The 17,152-nt window shown below is 38.1% G+C and overlaps 1 protein-coding gene across 11 annotated transcripts in view; it reads right to left on the bottom strand.

Moving 5' to 3' along the window:
• Window positions 1-16,896, bottom strand: part of ZNF484 (zinc finger protein 484) — a 35,692-nt gene extending 18,796 nt beyond the window's left edge. For 3 of the 11 annotated variants that reach the window (XM_024251864.3, XM_063714285.1, XM_024251859.3), the window contains exons 1-2: window positions 14,548-16,896; window positions 11,698-11,742 (exon numbers count right to left, since the gene is read on the bottom strand). Coding sequence is in view for 5 of the 11 variants with exons in the window: in XM_024251859.3 (XP_024107627.3) it covers window positions 11,698-11,712 (15 nt within the window). In the remaining 6 variants the exon portion in view is untranslated. Of the gene's footprint in view, window positions 1-9,379; window positions 9,461-11,697; window positions 11,743-14,477 lie in introns of all 11 variants that reach the window. The other 8 variants (XM_024251856.3, XM_024251857.3, XM_024251858.3 and 5 more) reach the window with 6 other exon arrangements.
• Between the last annotated feature and the right edge of the window lie 256 nt (window positions 16,897-17,152).

Raw genomic sequence — 17,152 nt, 5'->3', positions numbered from 1 at the left:
TGTGGCTGGAATACTATGCAGCCATAAAAAGGAATGAGATCATATCCTTTGCAGGGACATGCAGGGATCTGGAAGCCATTATCCTCAGCAAACTAATGCAGGAACAGAAAACCAAACACTACATGTTCTTACTTATAAGTGGGAGCTGAACAATGTGAACACATGGACACAGGGAGGGGAACAACACTCACTGGGGCCTGTCGGGGAAGGGTGGGGGGTGGGAGAGCATTAGGGAAAAAAGCTAATGCATGCTGGGCTTAATACCTAGGTGATGGCTTGATGGGTGGAGCAAACCATCATGACACACATTTCCCTATGCAACAAACCTGCACATCCTGCACATGTACCCTAGAACTTAAAATAAAAAATAAAAAAAGACTATCAAGAAACAGCAGGGAGAATACATTTGAATGAGCAAGAGTGGAAGTCCAGGCAATATTTCATGTGAAAGAATTAAAACACCTAAGTTAGGGAGAAAATATTATTTAACAGGAATATAGAAAAAGAAATTGGTGTAGATAGTAGGCAATTAGAATCGATAGATGGAGTAAGAAAAAGGAGGAACTAAAGTGAAATTCTCAATTATTCGTTTTGTATACTCTGAGATTATAGTGTCATATACTGAAGTAGAGATTGATGAATGGAAAAGGTTGGAGAAAGGGAACCAGATAAAATCACTTATGTTTTGCACATATTGAGATTACAGGGATTAAACATGTAGGCAGGCATATTATAGGACGTTAGGCAGAGGCCTAGAGTGGAGATAAAGATTTGGGAGTCACCAGTAGATAATTAATAACTAAAATCATCTGAGTAAATGAGACTGCTTGAGAGGACACCTGATAAAGGAGAATGTAAAGGAAAGAATCTGAAAAAGTTACCAGCATTGAAGAAGAGGTGTCAGCAATAAAAACTGAGAAGTCAGACAGAGCCAGGAGACGGTAACGTCTTAGAATGTATACGGGGATTAGCTGATGGGGTTGAATGCCAAGATGGATGAAAAAAGCAAAAGACAGATAAATTTTGGCTTTTGTATTTAGGAGATGTGACAGTGATAGCTAGTTGTCTTCCAACATTCACTCATCCTTTCTTCCCTAATAACAGAACATGAATTCTTAGCTGGATACTCTGAGTAAGACTCTCTTTTCCCAGCACACCTTAAATGTAACCAGGAAACTATACTTTGGCCACAGAGATACAGGCGATACTTCTGAGATGGCATTTTTTAAAGGAGAAGGTGTGAGTGCGCCTTTCCTCCCCAACCTCCCCATGCTGCTGGCCTGGAACGCTGACTCAGTTAATGCAACCCCAGCAAATCTTGGGAACCATTAAGTGACATGAGGTTGAAAATCACAAAATGAGAATGACATAGAGAACAACAACAAAAAAAACGGTGTAGGAATTTGTGAAGACACCAGGCCCTGAATGAATACTTTCAGACTTCTTTTGCTTGAAAGGATAAACTCTGATTTGTTTAAGCCCGTAATTTTTACATTTCTGTTATACTAAAATGCCTTTTGCCAGACAATTCTAATAAAATAGGAACTAGGTTGCAATTACAGACTCTTAAGCTTTTAAGCAAAAAATTCAGTACCACGTAATAGCAAAAAGATCAGTACTCCAGGAAAATATAATTCATATTTTGAATGACAATCTAAAATACATAAAACAAAAGTTGACAAAATTACATGGAGAAATTGATAAATCTACACACGCATGGGAAACTTCCCAACTCCCCCTCCCTACTCTGAGAGATTTTAACCAGATTACATTCATTAATCACTAGATATAGCAACAAAAATTTGGCACGTATAGGAAAATTTCTGCAAGAAAATTGACAAGCCAGTTACAAAGGAGATGAGATCTCATACATAAAACAAATATGCAATAGTCAAAAAATAAGGATTATAGAGAAGATCTGAACAACACAAATAAGCTTTTTGTGATGTAGACAGAAATCACACACACACAGAGAGAGAGAGAGAGAGAGAGAGAACGAGAGAGAAAGCGTATATTCATCATTATATTAGGGAACCATACATGAATGACAGTGTGATAGTACACAAAATGTATAAAGAACATAAATGTAAAAAACAGGCTGTTTGCAGTGGCACATGCCTGTAATCCCAGTACTTTGGGAGGCCAAGACAGGAGGATTGCTTGAGTCCACGAGTTTGAGACCAGCCTGGGCAACATAGTGAGACCTTGTCTCTATAAAAAACCAAAACAACAACAACAACAACAACAAAAAGCAATACAAACTACAGACAACTCAGTTAAAAAAAGGGGGGGAATGAATCAAGCAATTCTCAAAAGAAGTGTATATGACAATGAAATTCTGAAAAACTGTTCAATCACATTAGTAACCAGGGAAGTGCTAATTAAATCCAAAATGAGATATCGCTGCAAACTCCCCAAGATGGCTAAAATTGTAAAGATTGAAAACACCAAGTACTGGTAAAGATACAAAGTAGAAAACATATCTGCACACTACTGGTAGGAATACAAATTGGCATAACAACTTTGCAAAGCTGTATGACATCATATACTAAAGTTGGAGAGAGGCCAGGTGCAGTGGCTCAGGCATGTAATCCTAGCACTTTAGGAGGCCAAGGCCAGGAGGATTGCTTGAGACCAGGAGCTCAAGACCAGCCTGCGCAACATAGCAAGGCGCCGTCTCTACAAAAAGAAAAAAAGAAATTAGCCAGGCATGGTGGCATGCGTCTATAGTCCCAGCTACTTGGGAGGCAGGGGTAGCAGGATCACTTGAGCCCTGAAAGTTGAGGCTGTAGTGAGCTGGGATCGCAGCATTGCACTCCACTCAGCTTGGGTGACAGAGCAAGACCTTGCCTTTGGATAGAAATAACTTCTGAAAGAAATGTTCACAAGAGCATATTTCATAATGCATTTTATATTTCTCCATAGTAAAGGCTTAAAAATAAATGAAAATAAAATCATAATAGTACAGAAATGCATATGGTATACCATCTTCTGTGGAAAAAACATAATACTTTTCCTATTTGTTTTTGTCTATATAATGACACTTTGAACACACACTAAAAAAATTAGTTACCCAGATTGAGGACATGGGCTGATAGGAAAAGAAAGAGGGAGATTTTTCACTATGTACTTATTTTCTTACTTTTAAATCATATGCATGTATTACCTATTCAAAATACTCATCTGACAAAAGTCTAATATCCAGATTCTACAGAGAACTTAAAAACACATTTACAAGAAAAAAACAACCCCATCAAAAAGTGGGCAAAGGATATGAACAGACACTTCTCAAAAGAAGACATTTATGTGGCCAACAATCATATGAAAAAAAGCTCAACATCACTGATCATTAGAGAAATACAAATCAAAACCACAATGAGATACCATCTCATGCCAGTCAGAATGGCTATTATTAAAAAGTCAAGAAACAATAGATGCTGGCGAGGCTGTGGAGAAATAGGAACACTTTTACACTGTTGGTGGGAATGTAAATTAGTTCAACCATTGTGGAAGACAGTGTGGCAATTCCTCAAGGATCTAGAACCAGAAATACCAGTTGACCCAGCCATCCCATTACTGGGTATATACCCAAAGGAATATAAATCATTCTACTATAAAGACACATGCACACGTATGTTTATTGCAGCACTATTTACAATAGCAAAGACACAGAACCAACCAAAATGCCCATCAATGATAGACTGGATAAACAAAATATGGTACATATACAACATGGAATACTATGCAGCCTTAAAAAGGAATCAGATCACATCCTTTGCAGGGACATGGATGAAGCTGGAAACCATCATTCTCAGCAAACTAACACAGGAACAGAAATCCGAACACTGCATGTTCTCACTCATAAGTGGGAGTTGAACGATGAGAACACACACACACAGGGCAGGGAACAAGCCACACCAGGGCCTATCGAGGGGTGGGGGAATAAGGGGAGAGAAAGCATTAGGACAAATAGCAAATGCATGCAGGCTTAAAACCTAGATGATGGGGGCCGGGTGTGGTGGCTCACACCTGTAATCCCAGCACTTTGGGAGGCCAAGGTGGGTGGATCACCTGAGGTCGGGAGTTCGAGACCAGCCTGACCAACATGGAGAAACCCTATCTCTACTAGAAATACAAAATTAGCCAGGCACGGTGGCTCAAGCCTGTAATCTCATCACTTTGGGAGGCTGAGGTGGGTGGATCACGAGGTCAGGAAATCGAGACCCTCCTGGCTAACACAGTGAAACCCTGTCTCTACTAAAAAATTTTAAACAAAATTAGCCAGGCCTGGTGGCAGGCGCCTGTAGTCCCAGCTACTCGGGAGGCTGAGGCAGGAGAATCCCTTGAACCCGGGAGTCGGAGGTTGTGGTGAGCTGAGATCACGCCATTGCACTCCAGCCTGGGCAACAACAGCGAAACTGCATCTCAAAAAACAAAGCAAAACAAAACAACAACAACAAAAAAACAAACCTAGATGACAGGTTGATAGGTGCAGCAAACCACCATGGCACACGTGTACCTATGTAACAAACCTGCACGTTCTGCACATGTATCCTGGAACTTAAAGTAAAATTTTAAAAAAAGAAAATATTGCACCCATGAATATTAGAAAGATCATTCAGAAGTGAAGAAAAGAGTCCTTGAAATTAAAAATACAATATTAATGAGAAACTCAGTAACCTGAAACTTTCCATCATACTGCACTGAGCACATCTTCTCTGGCTGATTTTAATCCACGTCCTCTTTCTGAAATGAACTATAAGCATGAGTATAATGGCTTTCCTGAGTTGTGTAAGTCCTTCTCGTGAATGATGGAAACTGAGGGTGGTCTTGGAGACTCCTGAGCTTGCAGTTTCTGTCATAAGTGAGGGTAGTCTTAGAGACGCCTAAATAATTTTACTTGGGCTTGTATCTGAGTGTCAGTAGGGCTGTATTCCTTCTGGAGATTCTAAAGGAATATCAATTTTCTTGATTTTTCTAGCTTCTAGAGGCTACCTGTATTCTTTGGCCTTAAAACAACACAAATTTGTCACTATTCTGGAGGTCGTATGTCCAAAATAAGTCCTGCTGGGCTGCACTCCTTCTGGAGACTCTACAGGACAATCCATTTCTATGCCTTACCCAGCTTCTTGAGACTCAAGAGATCTAACATTTGAGAAACATGAGGAGAATTCCTAGTATCATGTGGAAGGGACAGCCCATGCCAGTAGCTGAGTATCAGATAGAGAGTAACTATGAGCAGGTCGACGACTCCAAGAGGAGTTTCTTTAAAGAGCTGAAATGAATAGCATGTAATCTAGAGACAATGGCCTGGGTCTTATTTTCCTGGCTTCATCATTCAGGAGCTGCATGATCTTGGGCAAACTCCTTCTCTGTGTAACAGTTTTCCTCGTCTGTAAAATGAGAATAATGATTATAGATAGCTGTCTTTGTTTACTGTTACTATAAAGGAATACCTGAGCCTGGGTAATTTATAAAGAAAAGACGTTTATTTGGCCCATGGTTCTGCAGGCTGTGCAAGAAGCATGGCATCAGCATCTGCATCTGGGGAGGGCCTTCAAGCTGCTTCCATTCATGGCAGAAGGGGAAGAGAAGCCGGTGTGTGCAGAGATCATATGGCAAAAGAGGAAGAAAGAGAGAGAATGGGAGGTAGCAAGCTCTTCTCAACAACCAACTCTCACAGAACTCATAAGATTGAGAACTCACTACCTCCCCAGAGAGGGCATTAATCTATTCATGAGGGATCTGTCCCCATGACCCAAACACTTCCCATTATGCCCTACCTCCTACACTGGGATCAAACTTCTCTTTTATTTTTAAAATTTCTTTTTATTTATTTATTTTTGTAAGAGACAGGGTCTCGCCATATTACCTAGGCTGATCCCAAACTCCTGGCCTCAAGTGATCCTCCTACCTTGGCTTCCTGAATAGCTGGGATTACACACAAGCCACCGCGCCTGGCTTGGGGGATCAAATTTCAGCATGAGATCTGGAGAGGATAAATATCCAAACCATAGCAATAACTCGTAGGGGTTGTGACTGAATTAGTTAATAGAGAATGCTTATAGTGCCTGGTATATAGTAAGCACTATATTAGTGTTTATATTATATTACTGTTATTATTTAATATATTTTAATATATTGAGAAGGTATTTATATACCTGGGAAGACTAGAGATGAATTACTGATATATATAATATATATTATACATGTATGTATGGAGAACAAAACAAATGATTAAGCCAGACACTTATAATTTCAGGTAAAACAAAAAGCACTGCATAAAAAGTAAATGGCTCACTTGTGAATATTGTTAAAATAATCATCATAATAAAATGCAGCCTATTGATTTACCCCAAATTATGATATACCCATATTAGGCTGGGCGCGGTGGCTCATGCCTATAATTCCAGCACTTTGGGAGGCTAAGGTGGGCAGATCGCTTGAGCCCAGGAGTTCAAAGACCAGCCTGGGCAACATGGTGAAACCCCATCTCTACTAAATAAATAAAAAATAAATAAATAAAATACCCATATTAGACGGAGGGTATATGAGAAATGTGTACATGAGTGTCAAGGGCCTGAGTGTCTGAAAGAGAGCTAATTCCTTCTTTCCATTGTGTTGTCTGTAGATAACTGCTTAAAACTGAAAGCCTAGAAATACCAGTACAAACATGTTATTTAGACATATGAAAGTAAACAGCAAAAGATACTAAACTGAGTTCAAAGTGACTACCTTTGAGAAGCTGAAATTTGAAGAGGAAGAGAGCAGATGACAACTGTTTTATTCTAAGAAACCACAAAGAACAATTTGACTAAGTAAATATAGGTAAAACTTTCATGACATTCAAAATGAAATACTTATTTTTAAAAGTTCAAATGCAAAGGACAAAGAGGCAGTTATAACTGAACAAAATATATAAGACTATGCTTAATATATGAAGTCCTCTGTTCAAACTCAATAAACTGGATTCCACTCCTGGAAAGAAACAGTAGATGCACTTGTCTCTATTCATCCTGTTAAGTTCATCTACAAACCATAGACATTATCCATCAAACCAACATACAGAGACTCTGAAAGGTTAAGAAAAATAGGCACCCTGGCTAGGGGCCTCAGGAACCAGGGAAGTAAACAGTAATGAGCTCTCTGTGTCTTTCGGCCTCATATAGATAGCTCTGACCAGGTGTTCGAAAAACCTACAATCCAGAAACATCAACAAGTATATACAAAAAGGCCTGGAAAAAAGTGCTTTCTCTAGCTAAAAGACCAGGAAAGGGGCAACAGAGAAAAATAAAAAACTTTTAGACAAAACCTACTCCAACCAAATACCACAGATTATAAAACAACAAAAAACTGTGGGCTTGATTCATCTCTCATCAGCAAAGACTCAGTGGGTAGCCTAGACTCCTGTATTTGCCTGGCTGCCTGGGGATGCCCCTCCACTGCAATAGGGTAGTATGAGAAAAAGCCAACTGGGGAGCTGGGACTTTCATCTCTGCACAGTGGTAATGGGTAGCTTTCCTGCCATGCCAGTGGGAGCCACCTCAGGGCTGGACTTCCATTCCTACCTAGCAGTAATGTGACACTCTTCCCATCATGACAGGTGTGGGGTGAGAGGATGCCAAATGAAAATCCAAGACCTTCATCACTCTGAGAGGTAATGAGGCCCTATCCAACCTAACAATATCAGAGAAGACAGCATGAAGAGCAGAAACAAGGTACCCTCTCCTTTCAGACAAGGTGATGTCACCAGAGGTCTACTGGGGAGCCTGAACTGCCAACCCCAACTAGCAGTAATGAGGTGTCTCTCTCCCCACAGACTGTCAACAGAGTTCAAGTAGGGAACCTGCAAATTCACATCCACCTGGCAGTAGTACAGCAAGGCCCCCCAATTCCCACACTGGCCCAGAGGACGCCTGCTAAAAAAGAGGACTCAAATAAGATCTAGAGTCTCATAATGCCCAAGGTTTCCACAATACATTACAAAATCATTTGTAAAACCAAGAACCAGGAAAATCTCAACTTGAATAAGGAAACAACCAATCAACTGATACTAAAACTGAAGTGATGCATGTATCAGAATTATTTCATAAGGATTTTAAAGTAGTCCTCATAAAAATGTTTTAACAAGCATATGAACACACTTGAAACAAAAAAACTTCAACAAAGAAATAGAGAAGAGATGAAAAAACCAAATGAAAATTTTAGAATTAAAAAATAACCAATATTAAAAACTCAATAGATGGGCTCAAAAGAATGGAGACAACAGAAGAAATATTCTGAGTACCTGCAAATAAAATAGAAATGATCTAATCTAAAGAATGGATAGAAAACAGACTGAGAAAAAAAGGAACAGAACCTCAGAGACATGTGGGACAATAACAAAAAATCTAACATTTGTGTCATTGGAGTTCCAGAAAAAGAAAAAGAAGAGAAAGGAATGGGGGCTGAACAAGTATTTGAAGAAATAATGAATGAAAATTTCTGAAACTTCCCGAAAGATATACACTTACAGATAGAAGCTGAGCAAATCCCAAAAAGGATAAAACCAAAGAAATTCACACTAAGAAAGAATTATAGTGAAAAAAATATAGAGAAAGAAAACTACAGACAAAGAAAGAATGCTGAAAGCATTCAGAGAGAAACTACACATTACCCACAGGAGAAAAACAATTTGAATGACAATGTGAGATACTAAGAACCATGGCTCCCCAAAGATGTTCACATCCTAATTCCCAGAAATTGTGAATATGTTAGGTTGCATGGCAAAAGGGAATTCAGGTTTCAGATCAAATCTAGGTGGCTAAATCGGCTGTCCTTAAAATAGGAAGATTAATTATCTTGGATTATCTGGGTGGGCTGAATATAATCACAAATTTGCTTAAAAGTTAAAGCAGGAGGGCCAGGCGCGGTGGCTCATGCCTGTAATCCCAATACTTCGAGAGGGCCAAGGCGGGCGGATCACCTGAGGTTGGGAGTTTGAGACCAGCCTGACCAACATGGAGAAACCCTGTCTCTACTAAAACATACAAAATTAGCAGGGCGTGGTGGCGCATGCCTGTAATACCAGCTACTCAGAAAGGTGAGGCAGGAGAATCACTGGAACCCGGAAGGCGGAGGTTGCAGTGAGCCAAGATCGCGCCATTGCACTCCAGCCTGAGCAACAAGAGCAAATCTCTGCCTCAAAAAACAAACAAACAAACAAAAAAGTTAAAGCAGAGGCAATAAAAGAGTCAGAGAAAGATGCGACTACAAAAGAGTGGTCAGAGAGATACAATGTTGATGGCTTTGACGGTGGAGGAAAGGGCCACAAACTGAAATGTGAGCACCCACTAGAAGCTAGAAAAGTCATAGAAAATAGAAACAGATTCTTTCTTACAGCCTGTAGAAAGGAATACTGCCCTCTTGACACCTTGGTTTTAGTTCAGTGAGACCCATGTTGGCCTTCTAAAATATAGAACTGTTAAAAAAAAAAAAAAAGTGTTATTTTTAAGCAACTAAATTTTTGATAATTTATTTCAGCAGCAATAGAAAATTAACATGCAGTTTTAACTAATATCTCATCAGAAACTTTGGAGGCCAGAAGGAAGTAGCACATTTTTCAAGTGCTAAAAAAAAAAAAAAAAAGAACTATCAACTTAGAATTTTGGATCAGGCAAAAATATCCTTCAGGAGAATGTGGAAATCAAGACATTTCTCGGTCCTCCAAAAATTCATATGTTTAGGCTGTAACCCCTAATGTAACTATATTTGGAGATAGGGCTTTTAAGAGGTAATTACGGTTAAACAAGGTAGGGGTCCTAATCTGATAAGACAAGTGGCCTTACAGAGAGAGATTCTCTCTCCATAGGCAGGCAGTCACTAGGGAATGGCCTGTGAGCACACAGTGAGAATCTGGTTTTTGTCTACAAGCCAGGAAGAGAGCCCTCATCAGAACCTGACCATACTTGCACCCTGATCTCTCAGTTCCAGCCTCCCAGAACTGTGAGAAAATAAATTTTTGTTGTTTATTCCACCCAGTCTATGGTACTTTGTTATGGCAGCCTGAGCTGACTAAGACAACTACTAACAGCTCTGCACACAGAAATTTGACAACTTAGATGAAAGGGACCAGTTCCTGAAAACACACAAACTACTACAACCCTCTCAATATTAAATAGACAATGTGAATAGCCCTGTAACTCTTAAAGAAACTGAGTTTGTAATCTTAAAACTTCCAAAAAAGAAATCTCTAGGCCCAGACAGTTTCTCTGGAGAATTCTACCAAATATTTGAAGAATTAACATAATTAACATAAATTCTACACAGTTTTTTCCAGAAAACAGAAGAGAAGGGCATACTTCCCAGTTTATTGTGTGAGGCCATGATTTCCCTGACACAAAACTGGACAAAGTATAGAAAAAGAAAACACAAACTATACAAAATCTCTGGCAGAATAATCAATATAAAGGAACACATTCCAACTTATTTTATGAGGCCAGGGTTATCGTGATACCTAAACCAGAAATAGTACCAAAAGAAAAAAAAGAAAGAGAGACAGAATGAAAAAAAAAAAGTGATATCCTTCATAAATATGATACAAAAACCCTTAACAAAATATTAGCAAATACAAATAATTTAAAAAGTATATACCACAACCAAGTGGAATTTATTCCATGGATGCAACGCTGGTTCAATATTAAAAAATCAATCAATGTAATCTACCATACCAACAGACTCAAGAAGTAAAATCACATGATCATGTCAATTGGTACAGAAATAGCATTTAACAAAATTCAACTCCCATTCACGATAAAACCTCAAGGTTGTTTCAGAAGGTGGTCCTTGGACAAGGAGCATTGATGTTCTGTGGAAATTTGTGAGAAATAAAAATTCTCATATCCCATCCCATAGCTACTAAATCAGAATCTGAATTCAAATGCAAGTAAAGTGTCAGAAGCACTGTTCTATAAGACAGCAACAGAAAAACTGTTAGTGCACGTTCTTTCTTTCTTTCTTTTTTTTTTTTTTTTTTTGAGACAGAGTTTCGCTCTTGTTGCCCAGGCTGGAGTGCAAAGGCGCAATCTCGGCTTACTGCAACCTCCGCCTCCTGGGTTAAAGCAATTCTCCTGCCTCAGCCTCCTGGGTAGCTGGGATTACAGGCACCTGCCACCACACCTGGCTAATTTTTGTATTTTTAGTGCAGACGGGGTTTCACCTTGTTGGCCAGGTTGGTCTGGAACTCCTGACCTCATGTGATCCACCTGCCTCGACCTCCCAAAGGGCTGGGACTACAGGTGTGAGCCACCGCGCCTGGCCTGTTAGTGCACTTTCAGTAGGGTTGCTGTTGAAGACTGCTCTGTCATTAACCATCTGAAGATCTATCAAAAAATTTCTCAAACATCAAGAACCATGAAATCTTTACCACAGATGAAATAAATTACTTGTTAATTTTATTAATATAAACCATGTATCCAATTTCCATTATTGCTATGTCTTTCAGGAAGATCAGAGACAATTTAACAGTTCAAAGTTCATGACTGTGTAAGACCATATATTCTAAACTTGATTTGGGGTTGACAGTCTCTTCTTCATTTTATCTGATCTTAGTTTTTATTTAGTCTTGTCATCTTACTATAGGGATTGTTAGATGTCTCCTAAAATCCACTAAAAGTAAAAGAAAGCAACAAATAAACAGATGAACAAATAAGAACTCACCAGGGACTTGGTCATTTTTGGCTCTTCGGACAAAGGGGCAGAGATCTGAGAAAACAGATGGGTAGAGGTACCCATGAGAGAAGGAACTGTGCCAATGTCACACATGGACACATACATCATTTAGTGCCCTTGCACCTTACTCAAAAATTTATTTCTGGAACTACCACATTAAAATATCATCCCATCCCATATTGTACAAAGATTTAAGTGCAAAAGTTTTATCATAACATGGTTAATAAAAAAGAAAGATTAGAAACGTTTAGATATTCAATAATTGTGAATTGCTTAAATACTTTATAAAATATCCAAAGGATATACTGTTCTATTACGTTATTATACTATCTGATTTCACAGGCCCTTCAAGTTATCATCAACCCTGGTAACTAACTCCTCACTACCACTCTTCAATCTGCTCTAAGTGTCAATTGGTGCCCAGAGACTACTCCCAGAAGCCATTACTGAAACCTCAGATTCACTGATTTCCATGCCTTGCTGCCCATGAGCCCTGCATCACTCATCCTACAATACCTGATCACAGAGTCTTCAATTCCTCTACCCTAATGGTCTTGGCTCTCTACCCAATCAATCCCATGTCCCCATGACTGGCCTCTATGCCTGTATGTCTACCCATCATGCATCTCCATCAGCCATCCCAAGAGTCTCAATCCTAGGCACACCTGTACCTGCACTGGGGCCTTAGCACACAGACACATCTCCCACCACTGACACAACTAGGCTATAAACTCCTCCACATACACAAACAGGAATTCAATCAATGAACAAATCGGGGGAAATTCTTGAATGTATAGAATAAATTTATAAATAGAAAACACTTCTAAATCTAATTGTGAAAAAGCAGACTATTTACAGAGGAAGAATGAAGGAAATAAGAAAATTCTTCATCTGCAGTACTGAAAGCTAAATGATGTCGGAAATAGCATCTAAAAGACCACTTCTCTGTCAGGGCCAGAGAGACATTTTCAGAAATAAAAGCACTTGCAGAGTATCTCTATCTTTGAGAGAAACACTGAAAGAAGTAGTCCAAATAAATGTAAAATGAACCACACAATAAATCTTGAATAGGAAAAAATTGTTTAGCAATAATTCTTGCAAAAGATATATAATTATAAAAAAGGACAATGTGACAATGTGATAAAGAGGCCAGTAAAGAGAAAATTAATAATACCCTACAATAACACATTCCTAATAATCTCAGGAAAAAATAAATAGAAAAAATGGGGTGCAGAATGGAAACAATGAGCAGAAATTTCATCAATCCAATGAAAATATTATGTAAAGAAAAGGCAGAAAATAAAAAGAGCTAAATAGTAAACATCAAATGGAAGGCATAAAATCAGATAAATCATTATTACACTAAACTGAAATGTAAAATTCTATCAACAGAGACTATAAGTTGGATTTGAAAAAAGCAAAAGCATCTATTGTAAACAAATAGGTAATCTGACACAGAGACAAATAGGATATAAAATAAAGCTCTGGGCAAAGACATCATCCAAATGCAATAAAAGTAAAAACAAGGGTGGCAATGTGAGTATCAAAGTGGAATTCGATGTTAAAAAGTGTTTTTCTTTTTTCTTTTTGGTTGAAAAAAGGGATCCTATAATAATACCACTTAATACATGAAAAAGGATAAAAAAATGCACTAACCATTAAGTGTATGTATGCCCATCCCTCAGATGCACAAATAAAATTAGCAAAAAAGCACATATAACTGCAAAATGAACTATTAAAAGTGATTTTTATTGTATCTCTTCCAGAATATGAAACAAGTAGATCAAAATTAGGAAAGATAAAGATTTGAAAAATACCAACAAGCAAGACTTAATTAAAGAGAATTTTGGCCCATACAACAAAATATAATTTTTCTTTTATATCTGTTGAACAAAGTTCATTGAGTAACTTGGCTTCAAGGAAAATCTTGATAAATTGTTAAAAGTTGAGACTTGATAGTCTGCATTTTCTGACAATACAATAAAATAAGAAACAGCTAAAACATACTTTAATAATTTGGGAATGAAGAAACTCTCCTAAATAACTAAGAATCAAAGGGAAACATCAAAATGAACTTATGCATTTCATAGATAAAGATGTACTTAAAGAAACTTTACAATCCTATATGTATCCAGCATAAAACTTAAGAAAATAAGGGAAAGAACAACAAATTACATCAAAAAGTGGGAAAAAGAGAAAGTACCTAAAAAGAAAAAGAGAAAAAAATTAATATTAAAAGAGTAGGGAGTATTTTATTGGACATTTCAAAATGTCCAATAAAACAGATAAACCTTTCAGACGCTTGATTCTTTTTAAATAGAGAAAGAATGAAATATAAATATAATAACCGTAATTATAAAGGAGCTACTAGTCTGGATATGAAAGAGAACAAAATGGAAATGGAAACATGCAATTCTATGTAACATATTCTTTAAATCTTTAGCAAAACATATCATGATAATGAAACAGAAACGAAAATATAAACAGATCGGTACGTATAAAAGAGAGGAAACTAATTAAGATGTGCATCATTCACACTCCTCAGATCCCTCCTTAGTCCCCACAGTCATCCTCCCCCACAACCCCACAGTCCGCCCTCACTCCGCCCTCAGATCCACCACCAGACAGAGACCCCCAGTCCGTCCTCACTCCGCCTGCAGATCCACCACCAGAGACCCCTCAGTGCTCCCTCACTCCTCCCTCAGATCCACCATCAGAGATCGCTCCGACTTCCACTATTCCATCCACTGACCCTCCCCATCACTGACCGGAGGGCTCACGACAGACATCAGAGATTCTTCTTGTTCAGTCCACAGATGCTTCCATGCCTCTACTCACCTGCCCCTCACCCACGTCCTCTCAGGACAGTGGTCATTTGCCTCGGGCGGTGACTATAGTCGCAAGAACGAGAACAGGACCCACTTCCTTTTTCTCAATGCCTCCCAGGCCTAGAGGTACTTCTTACAGCGCTGCCTGGGTGTGCGCATGCTCAGCAGTCTTCATGGCCTGAAGGTTGCCAGTAATCAACATGGCGCTTTGCCAAACACTACCGTTTCAGCAGCTTAGGCTGGGCGCCAGTATGGTGGCGCCCATGTAGACACTCTGGCCTGTGGGCGGCCATGTTGAGGCGATGTAGAGACTGAGGGGCTGAGGGTTGTCCAAAGGAAAGGAAGCAAGCAGAGGTGTGTCCCATCATACTAAGCCAGGACACAATCGAAGCCTGTCACCTCAGGTTACAGTCTTTCTCCAATGCTTCTGTGGACACAACAACACTGTTAATCAACAGGAACTAATCAGCATTTATGTAACACCGCAAACGCAGCCAAATACACATTTTATTCGTGTCGATGGGACACTTAGCAAAATATGAAGTAACCTGGGCAATAAAACAAATCTCAGCAAATTTAAAACAACTGAAATCATACAGTTTGTTCTCTGAACACAACAGAATTAAACTAGAAATCAATAACAGGAAGATAAAAGGAAAATCTCCAAACACGTGAAAACACATGCTGAATAATCCATTTTTCAAAGAGAAAGTCTCAAATTTTTAAAATACATTGAAATGAATGAAAGTGAAAGTGAATGAATTTTTAAAATACATTGAAATGAATGAAAGTGAAACACAACATATCAAAATTTGTGGGATGTGGCTAAATCAGTGGTGAGAGAAAAATGTATACCACTAAGGGCTTACATTAGAAAAGAAAAAAATTTCAAAGCAATAACCAAGCTCTCTCACATACTAGAAAAAGAAGAGCAAAATAAACCGAAAGCAAGTGAAAGAAAGGAAATAATAAGGATAAGAAGATAACTCAATAAAATGTAAAAAGAAAAATAGAGAAAAACCGATTAAACAAAAGCTGGTTCTATAAATGTTAATAAAATTGACAAGCCTGTAGAGGAGACACAAAATATCAATATCCAGAATGAAACAGGAGATACCACTGTAGACCATGACGAAATCAAAAGAATAAAGAGAATACTACAAACAACTCTACAAACATAAATTTCACAACGTAGATGAAATGCATTAATTCTTGAAAAAGCACAAATTCTCTCTTACAACATGAAATAGTTATGTTGAATAGTCCTAGAACTGAAGTCATAATTTGAAATATCTGAAAAAGAAATCTTCAGGCCTGGATAGCTAGATCAGAGAATTCTAACAAACATTTAAAGGTTAACACGAATTATATCCAGTCTCTTCCAGAGTAAAGGATAGAAAGAAGACAACAGAAAGATATTCCAACTCATGAGGCCAGTTTTACTCTGATATCAGAGCTAAAGACAGAAGAAGAAGAAATCAGTATTCTTCATGAATATAGATGGAAAAATTCTCAACCAAATAATAGCAAAAATAATTCAACAATATATAAAAATAATTACAAACCATGAACAAGTGATATTTATTCCAGGAATAAAAAGCTCTTTTGGTATTCAAAAATCAATTCGTGTAACCCCCCACATTAGCAAGCTAAAGATAAGCATGTTACATGATTATATCAATGCAGGAAAAGCATTTGAAAAAATTCAACACCCATTTATAATGAAAAAAAAAACTTTCAGGAATTAGGAACAGAGGTAAACTTTCTAACTTTTAAGTTAGAAAAAAATCTACAGCTAACATCAAACTAAAAGATGAAAAAGACTGAATGCTTTCCCATTCAGTTTGGGAAGAAGGAAAATATGTCTGTGCTCGTCATTTTTATTCTACATAGCTCTGGAAGACCCAGCCAGCTGACAAAAATTCTTTCCATAACCAGACTCTAGCCATGCTCCTTTGAACTCTCTTGTCAACTAAACCCTGGCTTTTGGGCTTTTGTGTTGTCTATGAATTGCCCAATATTAGTAAGAATCCTAGCAAGGCAATTTAGTCAAAATCCTCCATCTTCATATCTGATCACCATTGATATCTAATTGGTTTTCTTATTGTCTACCATCCCCAGGTGATATCTGATCACTCTGGCATGGCTTCAGCAAGAATTCTGTGAGGTCAGTTTAGCCAGATTCCCTCTTATTAGTAATTTTCCATACACTACCACACCTCCACCCTGCTCTGTGGCTATAAAATTTCTATTCAGAGGGAAACCTGAATATATGGAAACTGGAGATTACTGCAAGACCCTATTGCAGTAATCTCTATATCTATTGCAATAATCCCTATGAATAAAGTTTGTCTTACTATTTTTTAACAGGTGTCACGAATAGTTTTTTCTATTAATACAGCTCAACAAAACGAGTCTGAAATAGAAGAATAAAGTGGGAGGAATTATTCTACCCAATTTTTTAACTTTTTACATAGCTACAGAAATCAAGACAGTGTGGTATTGGCAGGGGTATAGACAGTTCAATAAAACAGAATTGAGAACTCAGAAATATTTCCATACAAGTACAACAAACTGACTTTTGAAAAAGGTGCAATATCAATTCAATAGTACAG

Source organism: Pongo abelii, chromosome 13 (genome assembly GCF_028885655.2).
Source record: "Pongo abelii isolate AG06213 chromosome 13, NHGRI_mPonAbe1-v2.0_pri, whole genome shotgun sequence".
NCBI lineage: Eukaryota > Metazoa > Chordata > Mammalia > Primates > Hominidae > Pongo > Pongo abelii.
The sequence above is the reverse complement of the archived record's forward strand: the minus strand, read 5'-3'. Positions and strand labels throughout refer to the sequence as shown.